This window comes from Mya arenaria, chromosome 4 (genome assembly GCF_026914265.1).
Source record: "Mya arenaria isolate MELC-2E11 chromosome 4, ASM2691426v1".
NCBI classification, from domain to species: Eukaryota; Metazoa; Mollusca; class Bivalvia; order Myida; family Myidae; genus Mya; species Mya arenaria.
The window spans coordinates 55,725,729-55,737,092 of record NC_069125.1 but is presented as its reverse complement, the minus strand read 5'-3'; the positions used below and the strand labels follow the sequence as shown (position 1 = coordinate 55,737,092).

The window sequence follows — 11,364 nt, the reverse complement described above, 5'->3', positions numbered from 1 at the left end:
AGCGCATGCGAGAAGTAACTATGATTGACAATTAAGGGTGCGGTTTTCTGGAGGCAATAAAAGCTTACGTCATGAAACCGAATTTGAAAAGAATTTGATTTAAGCTATCAAATAGTATTGACATCTATACAGTACACAGTTAAAATTCGAATATTCAAATACAAATCTCATTTACGTTTCTTCCTTTACAATGTTCTCTTTAATATACAAATAAATAAATAAATTCAGTCTCGAAAATGTGCAATCTTTTATTGTTCATATAACAGGGCAAAATCATGACATGAACAAAACAACAAAAAAAGCTAAATAGCCAAAAATTTAAACATAACCCCTGTTTAATGGCACAGGGTAACGCCAAAGACATAGAACACAAAAACAAAACAATCACATACTAGAAACATGGAACAACAGCGCGTAACTCCACAAACAACACCGTTATACTATATAAAAAATAGTTGCATGGTCTTTAAGGTACCGCTTGGAACGGTGCAATTGCGTATTATTCCATACGTGTTTAAATGAGTATCTAAAGTGACTTCATGGTTTTGATTTAACTGAGTTTTAGCATTAAATTCTAAAATAATTCGCGAAGGGATTCATGAGCATGAATACACTTTCTATAGATGTTTATATGTATATGTAATATGTTTTACAATAACGTGACCGTAATCCCAAAACGTAGCAGGCCAAAAGCCTGTCAACGCTTTAAGCGATTTGATTACTCTTTCTGTACACCTTCAGATACTATTCCTAAAACATATTATCGGCATCGCACATTAACGTTAATTCTAGTATACACCGGTTAAGTCTTATTTTATTTCGCAAACATAACAGTGGCCAATATATTTGATTTTGCACTTTCTGTTTTTTGTAAAGCGATAACACAGTCACAAAAAGTTAATTGGTTTTGACTTCAATGTCTGATAGTAACTGGTTATTTGTGCCTTTTGCCAAACTCCATGCCCTTCTTCGTTCTGAATAGGAATATATATCTGATACTTTTTAAGGGAGACTATTGCGTAAAAAAATTGTCAAAAATAGCCATTCGTTGCCGAATGTAATGACATGGGAGATTATTGCGCTGTAGTTTGATATGCTACTGGATTTAGAGTACACGGAAATGCATAACAGTCTAGTATTTATGTGATAGTTTGTTTAAGTGACTGTTAGCATTCAGTCAGTTCAGATATTTTTGTAATGATTTAGCTAATGATCCGGGCTTAAATACGCATAATCTCCTTTTGGTAGTTCGTCACGTTTCAAGGAAAAGTAAAGAATTTTGTCGTCAACAATTGGATGTAGATAGTCGCTTGTAGTTGAAGGTTGTCTCTTCATTTCTGCAATCTGGTCATACACATTTTCGGTACTTGTGTGGGTCATGTACTGCACATGGGTATTTTTTACACTGGAAATAACATGTTTAAATGTTATCACATGTTTACACATCGTGATAAGATCTGTATTTACTCTTATGAATTTAGCCTAAGCACCAAACCCTATGTTTTGTAGCTATTAATACGTTAAGTACACTATCTTTAAGATTATTATGTCTTTTGCTCTGAGATAGAATAAAGCACTTGTTATAACGAAAAACCAAAGAGGACAAAACTATAATTAAAACGAAAACACAGAAAACACACATTCAATTTACCGTAAGAATGCATGTGTTTCTTAACAATAGAATGAAGATAAACCATAAAAAAATAACATAAGTAAAAGCAGTACACTTTATGAAATAGACTGCTATATATGTTCGTGGTGCACTTACCGAATAACGTCCCCCAAATCTTGCTCTGAGCCTACGGCATTACCTGAAACAAGTTTTAAATAGTATTTAAATAGTTCTTTGAAGTAGCAGTTCTTGTGAAATACAAGCGTGATGGAAAAAAGAGTCAAAATATGAAACCAATAAACCTTTTCTGTGTCCGTGCCAGTATTTCACCACAAGAAGGACAGCAAAAAGAACAATACTACAGAAGACAATGGCTATGACTGCTAAGGGGTCGATCTTCGCGCTGTCAGAATCTGAATAATGAATAAAATAATACATCCACTCGTCATTTGTCATTATCATTAGCATCAACCGTTTCTGTCAGGGTACAGTAATGACACAGTTTGATAATTATCAGTTCGAAATAATAAAATATCTTGATTTTTCGGTTTGATATACCATGCCCACATATGTGACTACTTTATTAATGAATAGGTTGACTTATTGCTGTAATGCTTGTAATGCTGAAAAGTCAACAACATTGCGTTGATAGAAGGTCATAAATACTTGAATATTGAATACCTTTGACGCAGTCACCTTTGTCAGTACGGATATAGCCATCACTGCAGTCGCATCTGTAGCTGCCTGGTAAATTATCGCAATGTGTGTTTAATTCTTTGCAAATGCTTCCATCTTCACATTCATCGATATCAACATCGCATGTAAACCCGGTCCATCCCTCTTTGCAAAAGCATTTCCCGGTGTCAGGACTGCATGGCTCGCCTACTTCAACGACGTTATCAATGTTACATGGGCATTCAAGAACACATTCAGGACCGTAAAACAGGTGGTCACATCCTGAAACCAATGCAAAAATAGACGTTCTTGGCCGCTCATGTACATGTTTCTTTCTATAATTATTCCTTGAAACAAATTTCGATCAAACACCGAAAATTACCAATTATTCTGTTTCATTTAAAATGCTTACGTGTTTGAAAAACATCATTGTGGTTGGTGTTAATTGAAAAATCTAGTAAGAATAATAATGCTGTGACATCCTATGAGCAAATAACCTGACATGGTGAACAGTGTGCTACTTTTATTAAGTAATACGGGAAGCAAATTTTAAAAGACCAGTGAAACTACTAAAACGGATACTTGCTTGGCACAATACAACATTCAAAATCCCACATGACATCTCATCGAATGCATAAAAGAAAGAGGCCATAATGTAAGGTTATGTTCGATCGTTTGCAGTATAAGAAGGTCAATTATTGTAACGAGAGTCTTGATCAGAAAACCCACCAAGCACAAAACAAACACGACTCGAAAACATACCTTTTATACATTTTAATTCATCGGGTGACAGTTTAAAACCTAGCATGCATTTGCAATGATAGGAACCCTTTATTGCGATACATTCACTGTTCTCTGGACAGTGAAGGTCACTGGATGCGCATTCGTTCATTGAGACAGTTCTATTACACGTACTTCCGAACCAACCCGGTTTACATTCACAGTCACCGTTGTCTGGGTAGCAAAAAACGGTGTTCTTTTCAACACATTTGCATTCCTGCCCACAATTCTCCCCGTATAGGCCTTGCAAACACTGTATGTCTGTAGCAGGACACATGCCATATGAATATTACAAACGACAATTAAAGCATTATCTGTCAAATATATCTTTGAAGCATTATATTTTTTTCTCTCTCCATTGTACTCGGTCAATAGTATGGCAGAATTATCTGGGATAGTTTATTAGATCAAAAGACAACAAATTCTATTTAATATTAGAATGTAACTCAGGCACATTTCAAGACAGTTGAAACTTTGGAACGTATTGATTAAACAAATACCTGATTAGCTATATAAAGAAAACTGACTACAACAAAATTTGAATATAAAAGTCAAGACAATAAGCAAAGAAAAACGAATTTATCAACATATTCGACCACATAACAAAATTCCATATTTATTAAAGGGTCAAGATAAGTTGGAATTATAGGAGAACAAAGAAAATAAGCGATATTTACCATAGCAATACGCTGCAGATGGAATTGTAGCCTCAAGGTAATATCGCAGTTCATGTCCACACCTTCTAACTATAATGTCATGCAAATGGTTGCATGTTCCGTCTGTGTCTAAAGAACAACCTTTCATAACTGTCAATTCACTCGTTAAAGACGACATTGGCGGATGTGGATCTAAAATTTTATATGAAAAAAATATAATGTATTAAAAACGAGATGCCATATCTTAAGATTAATCTAGTTCCTTATCATTATTTTGCTCAATCATAAGTTGCAGAGAAAATGCCCTATGCGGCTGATTGACATGTTTGATTTCAATCGAGACCAATTTGATTAAACTAATAGAATTGTGTTATATTTTCAAGAAGGACCACAGAAAAGTAGGTTTTGAACTAGACCTATGATTCTATCCCCTTTATAAACCTGAAATCTGCAACATTATTACATATATTCGTGATGAAGAATGAAATGATATACATTATTATATTGAAATAAACATGTTTGATAGTTCTGCAAACATAAAATATATTGCAAATGTCTAAATATATTAAAGGAGACCTTGCAGGACAATAGGGTTGAAAGTTCCACAGTTTCCCTTAGTGACATTGTGGCTTGGGCCCGTAAGGAGAAACGACCGACCATTGTATATCGGTCTATACCATCCTGACTTTAACGTAGAGTCACTAAGCAAGTTGTCTGGGTTATCCTCGAAGTTGCTGATTAGCCTTGTTGAAAGGTTACTCATTACCAGTGCCTCGCCATTGCAGCCACTCTGAACAAACACTTCTGATGGTATAAGATAGAAGCCATTGAAGACTAAGCGCATTTTTTGTATGTATTATATAAAACAAAACTACTGGCCAGTAGCCCAATATTTAACGATGTCTTTTTAAAGGCACAAGGTTCAATATTTATGCAAAAAGCTGCAGAAACAAGCTCAGTAGCAAAAACATAAGCATAAACCCGGTTTAATGGCACTGGGTAAACGCCAAAGACATAGAACATAAAATCACAAACAAGAAACATAGAAGAACAGCACAAAACTCCAAAAACAGCACAGTTCATACATACTATATATAAAAAAACTAGGTATGTTTATCAAGAAAAGTGTCTAATAGAGACTTAATCGATGGTGATCACCACATAAATTGGACACTAAACTATGTTCACTGAGTCCTTTGATCATGTTATATTGTTTAAAAAGTAATAATTTGACATTGCAATACAATTCTAAAAATTTCGCTTGAAAAAATATATATTTAATGTATAAGGTAAACATGTCCAGAAATCTCCGAAACCAATTTCGCCTATAACACGTCAACTATTTCCTAACCTTTTAACACTGTCAGAAAGGTGAAAGACTAAGTTACAAGAAAAACACGAAATTTGTGGTAGTTCCTGCTACAATTCTTAAAAAACCAGACGATATGTGCAGACTCAACACTGCAATTACAAATTACGAAACAATGGAGAGGTTCGAAAACTACACCCCCCCCCGAAATACGTTCAATACTGACTCACAAGCAACCTTTGCGCATGCATAACAAATACAGGCTTGTGATATCATCCTTCCTGTTGTGAATTCAATGAACAAGACGCGTATTTATCCGAATCGAACGTTTTATGTTGTGTGATACGCTTGGAACATTTTTGGTGTTTTAATTTTACCTTCACAATGCACTCCGTCCGGTGAGGATTTGTAACCCGATAAGCACACACACTTGTAGGAGTCAATGGTGCTGATACATTTACTGTTCTCTGGACAGGAGTGATGGTCACTGAATGCGCATTCGTCTACATCCTCATTACACGTATTTCCAGACCAACCCGGTTTACATTTGCAAGCACCGTTGTCAGGGTAACAATAAGCTGTGTTCTCCTCGGCACATTGACATTCATGCTTACAATTTTCACCGTACAAGCCTTGTACACACTGAATATCTGAAGATAGAGAACTATTAAACATATTCCTTTAACACGATTAATTATAACGATTAAGTGAAGAAAAGTAGGAAGGATGGTTATGTGATTAGAAAATATATATACTTATACATAAAAAGAAACACAGGTATTTGAAACCTTTACATTTTTAATGAGCTATGGCTAATGTCCCGGTCATATCAGCATCGCAGAAGACCGCCAAAACCGATGCAAATACATAGTTGGAATTATAGTTGGGAGGCCGATCATTTATTGAAATGAACATACTTCACTGTAATGGGTAAATGAATGAGTGGAAAATGATCATGCATTCCGAGGAAACAATATCGAATTAATGATTGACATTGCAAAAGAAAAAAAAATCAATCACAATAAATAAATTGCAAAGTTATACAGTCTTCAAAAATGAATTCTGCATTTTGTGTATTTTCCTTTGAATGTCGCTACTAGCCAATGGATAATGCTACGTCGGAAATTGGGCAACGTAAAGGAAACTATGATGGTAGCGTGTAACCTTCAGCTTTTATGGGAAAAGTTGGTTAATTAGCATACGATGAACTGGCATGTAATGACATAAAGATGCACTATTGCCCCCAAATAAGATTTAAGACATCTAATTCGGTAGTTTTAATATACCAAAAAGGATGAAAAAATGTCGAAAACAATGGTGCTAATAAAGTTTAATTTGATTTAATTTTCAGCAAACACGGTATTGTTATCTTTTTAGACGATAATAGATCGCAGTAAATCAGTTAGCATTCACCAAATATTTAATATTTTTGCGTTTTCAGCTATTAAAAACACGGTTACACTATTGTTATCAGTTATAAATAGTTTCAACTACTCGAGGGTTTATCACTCACTTTTATATTTGTTATACATGTGTATGTATTGATTTTGAATAAAAGTGTCACTTTAAGACTTGAGAATCAATTAAGTCATACTTTTTTAAACACAACGCCCGTGACATTTATTCGCGCAACTTGGAAAACATAATAAGCATTCTTCTGCAATTTATGACAACTATTCATATATTTATCAACTACAGTCTGCATCCTCCGGAGGCGCCGATTAATTAAAATGTTCCAGTTGATGCAGTGATGGTTTACTTTTCTTTTGTTGTCTAGTCTTTACGCACTATAGTGATAAGTGGAATTAATTGATAAAATAAAAAAAAAATATCGATTATGAGAACTCTCTGAATATTTTTTAAAAAGATATGCTGTTGTGCAACAGCTGACAGGTCTTTTTTATACCAATCTCAACGGTGAATGATCGGCTCACCTTTGGGCACTATTTTACAACCGATCTCCAACGCGCTGGCCAATATCCTCCATTTCTGATCAATCTCTGGTCACCACAGAGTTGCAAATATTAAACCCTTATGTCAAGTAAAAATGATAGACGTACTGTGAAAACCAATTTGCAATGAAAATAACAGCCCTTGGATACCTCCAGAAGAACATTGAAACCGTTGAGCGACCAAATCGTTCAAATCTTGTGCAAGTGCAAAAGACCGGTTGCAACCTATTGCGCTTTGCGACCGCTGTGAAACATCGTAGCGACTTTAGCGAAACCGTGCATATACCTCTGAAACTGCGATTGTCATTGTTTTCCTGGCGAAAAGATCGCATCGTTGTCATATTTTTGGGTGACCGAGACTCTACATAGCGTAATTATTAAGACAAGGAGACGAAAAAACACTTTTACCGAAACAGTAGGCAGCATACGCGATGGTAGGGTCCAGATAATATTGTATTTCGTATCCGCATCGCCTCACTGGGATGTTGTATTCAAGTTTGCATGGATTTACAGGGTCATACTGACAAGCCTTGATTACAGAAATATCGCTGGTGAGAGTTGACATGAATGGATGCAAGTCTGAAAAGTAAAAAAGTACCCTTGTCAATATAACGGTTCCATGAAAACTTTTGATGTTAAATTGGTATTCACTCACAAAAATGCAATACTTTTTCTTAATAAACATATTGCAGGGAAGCAAATATTCTTGCTGACTATATTGCCCCTAACAGGCTCTTAAACGACACCGTTCATCGCAACATCGATTAATCAAATGTAACATGATTATTAAAAACTAAATATTGAACAAATTATTCTCATTACAAATGTAAATGTGAAGTCTTCGTTTTCGAGAATATAACTGGGGACATACAACATATATAGTTTTATAATGCTTTTAAAGAAATGCAAAAATGAGTAATTTGTAAACGGTTAATTGTCAATTGTTTTGTTTGTCACTATTTTATCTAACGATCTAACCGATATGGCACATCTGTTTATAACTTTAAGATTTCATCTCTCAAATGTGTACATACTATAGATAAAAATCGTCTATGATTTATGTTCTGCTTAAATACATACTTATTTGAGAACATTTTTTCTGCTATTCTTGAGATATGAAATCTGCTATATTTGATACGTAAAAAGGACATTTTAAATGCTTCAAAAGAGGCTTTGATATAAGATCTTATCAACGTTTTAATTGTTATCTTCCACATAGATCATGAACGTATCATACTAAACATCTTTTGTAACTTGACCCTTTTGAGCTTCATATATTTCAAAATAATACCCGAAATAAGGAAGATTTGTTTAAAACAGATATGCCTGTTGCTTTTGAAAGAGTTTCACATAGATTTAGTAGACAATGTATACACAATGAGACCTACATTTTAAGCGCATTTATTTATGAGCCTGACAAAAAGAGTTGTATTTTTCCATTACAAATGGTATCACATGTGTTTGTATATTTTGCATTGGTAAAAAAATACTGTTAAAACCATATAACATGAGAAGTTCGAACACCTAAAGCTCATAATAGTGTTTTGATGAAATATTCTCAAAATTATGCGTTTTACAGGTAATTTTACGGTTGATTGACTTATTTCCTACTTTGTCATTTAATATTTCGTTTGTATTCTATTGCATTGATGATTTCATTCATTCATTTAAATAATACGTATTTAGTCATGCTGCCACACTGTAAGTAAGGGTTGTCGTTACAAGTGACACTACCGGGCTGTAAGCAGTTGTTGTCGTTATAAAATCATACTGCCTGGCTGTCGTTATAAATCATACTGCCGGGCTGCAAGCAGTCGTTGTCGTTATACAATCATACTGCCGGGCTGTCCGAAATTGTTGTCGTTATATAATCATACTGCCGGGCTGTCCGAAGTTGTTGTCGTTATATAATCATACTGCCGGCTGTCCGAAATTGTTGTCGTTATACAATCATACTGCCGGCTGTCCGAAGTTGTTGTCGTTATATAATCATACTGCCGGGCTGTCCGAAGTTGTTGTCGTTATATAATCATACTGCCGGCTGTCCGAAATTGTTGTCGTTATACAATCATACTGCCGGCTGTCCGAAATTGTTGTCGTTATACAATCATACTGCCGGCTGTCCGAAATTGTTGTCGTTATACAATCATACTGCCGGCTGTCCGAAATTGTTGTCGTTATATAATCATACTGCCGGCTGTCCGAAATTGTTGTCGTTATATAATCATACTGCCGGGCTGTCCGAAGTTGTTGTCGTTATATAATCATACTGCCGGGCTGTCCGAAGTTGTTGTCGTTATACAATCATACTGCCGGGCTGTCCGAAGTTGTTGTCGTTATATAATCATACTGCCGGGCTGTCCGAAGTTGTTGTCGTTATATAATCATACTGCCGGGCTGTCCGAAGTTGTTGTCGTTATACAATCATACTGCCGGGCTGTCCGAAATTGTGATCGTTATATAATCATACTGCCGGGCTGTCCGAAGTTGTTGTCGTTATAAAATTATACTACCAGGCTGTCCGGACTCGTTGTCATTTAAAATCATACTGCTGGGCTGCAAGCAGTCGTTGTCGGTATAAATCATACTGCAAGGCTGTCCGTTGTAGTTTTCGTTATAAATCATACTGCCAGGCTGTCCGTAGTCTGTGTCTTTATAAATCGTACTGCCATGCTTTAATCAGTCGAAGTCCTTGTCGTTATAAGTCATAATGCCAGGCTGTTCGTAGAAGTTGTCGTTATAAATCATACAGCAAGGCTGTCTGTAGTAGTGTTCGTTATAAATCATACTGCCAGGCTGTCCGTAGTCTGTGTTGTTATAAATAATACTGCCGTGCTTTAATCAGTCGTAGTCAATGTCGTTATAAGTCATACTGCCAGGCTGTCCGTAGAAGTTGTCGTTATAAGTTATACTGCCAGGTCGAAGTAGTTGCTGTCTTTATAATTTTTACTGCCAGGCTGTAAGTAGTCGTTGTTGTTATAAGTCTTATGCTACGCTTACACTATGTTCCCGGTGGCCACGGCAGCCCCGTTTCAGACAACCGTGGAGAAAACTGGATAAACGTGAGACAGCGTGGGGGAACAGGATATGCAAACGTGACAGACCGTTATTGCCGTGCATGCCGGGCCAGAGTTTTAAACTGTCAAAATATTTGCCACGGCAGCCACGGTGTGGATAAGAAACGTGGTAGGTCGTTGTAAAACGGGGTAAACGCAATGACACGTACTGTCTCTGCGGTGTTCGTGTTCGATGCATAGGAGACCTTGACAAAACGTGGAAAACGCATCAGACCTGGATGAAGACGTGAACAACGTGAGGGATCCTATCAGAACGTATCGGACCGGTACGCAACGTACATGCATCCCTGGTAGACCGCGCCCGGACCTTACGCCCCTACGGCTTGTCACGGTGACCTTAATAAAACGTGAGGAAACTTAGCACAACCTAACACAACTTGTTTATGGAGACAAAAATGGCCAAAATCCCACGGCGCAATACGTTTCGGGCAAACGGGGCTGCCGTGGCCACCGGGAACATAGTGTAAACGTAGCATTAATGCCGGTGGTCGTTGTCGTTGTCGTTTTCTTCATAAATGAAATCAAAAATAAAATGTTGCTGCTGCTGCTGCTGCTGCTGCTGATGATGATGATGATAAGGCAAAAATAACACTAACCTTGTGAGTAAATTGGATAAAACGTTCCACAGTTTGCATAAGTTAGGTTGTTTGAATCGGACAGCAGAAACAAACGACCGTCAAGTGTTGACCTGTACCATGCGGAAACCAGCTCCTTGTCACTAATCAGATTGTCTGGAACTTGTTCCGAGTAGTTGGACATTCGGGATGGCAAAGCACTTAACTCCAGAACGGTATCGTTGCATCCTAAAGCTGTCAAAATAGTTAGAAAATTAGGAAAACAGCAAAAAACTGTCATACGCAACGTACAGTTTTGTTAATAAAAATAACGTAACTAACCTTTTTCGAAACCAATAAAGGTAACGACTAATCCGACGATTTTATTTATACGGCTCATTGTCGATAGTTCACATGTCGAAAGCACATCCGGAAGTATTTTGTTTAAAACCAGCTCCAGTTGTGCACAACCGCTAGGGCATGATATACTGTATGATTTTTAAATCAGGTAATCTTGATTAAAGCATTGTTCAATTTTACATCTGCCTTACAAACTATTGCTCTCCAATTAGAAGACAATTTGTAGCTGCAAGATCCGTATACATTATTATTACAAATCCTTTTATTTCTGTTTTGTTTATATTGGTATTTAAATTGATTTTGCTTTGTTTACCCATTTTTATTTTTGTTCGTATTTGAAATGGTAAAATTGCCCTTAACTTTTAGGGGAATTACTTTAAAACTTACTT

At 36.3% G+C, this 11,364-nt stretch overlaps 1 protein-coding gene across 1 annotated transcript; it reads right to left on the bottom strand.

The window, feature by feature from the left end:
- Positions 1-230: 230 nt before the first annotated feature.
- Positions 231-11,129, bottom strand: LOC128231206 (platelet endothelial aggregation receptor 1-like). The gene is made up of 11 exons (XM_052943711.1): positions 10,958-11,129; positions 10,658-10,870; positions 7,393-7,563; positions 5,410-5,682; positions 4,300-4,527; positions 3,745-3,915; positions 3,050-3,328; positions 2,294-2,569; positions 1,915-2,025; positions 1,769-1,811; positions 231-1,405 (listed from the first exon to the last, which is right to left on the bottom strand). The coding sequence occupies exons 1-11, from the start codon at positions 11,013-11,015 to the stop codon at positions 1,207-1,209; spliced, it is 2,022 nt and encodes a 673-aa protein (XP_052799671.1). The 5' UTR covers positions 11,016-11,129; the 3' UTR covers positions 231-1,206.
- Positions 11,130-11,364: the final 235 nt, after the last annotated feature.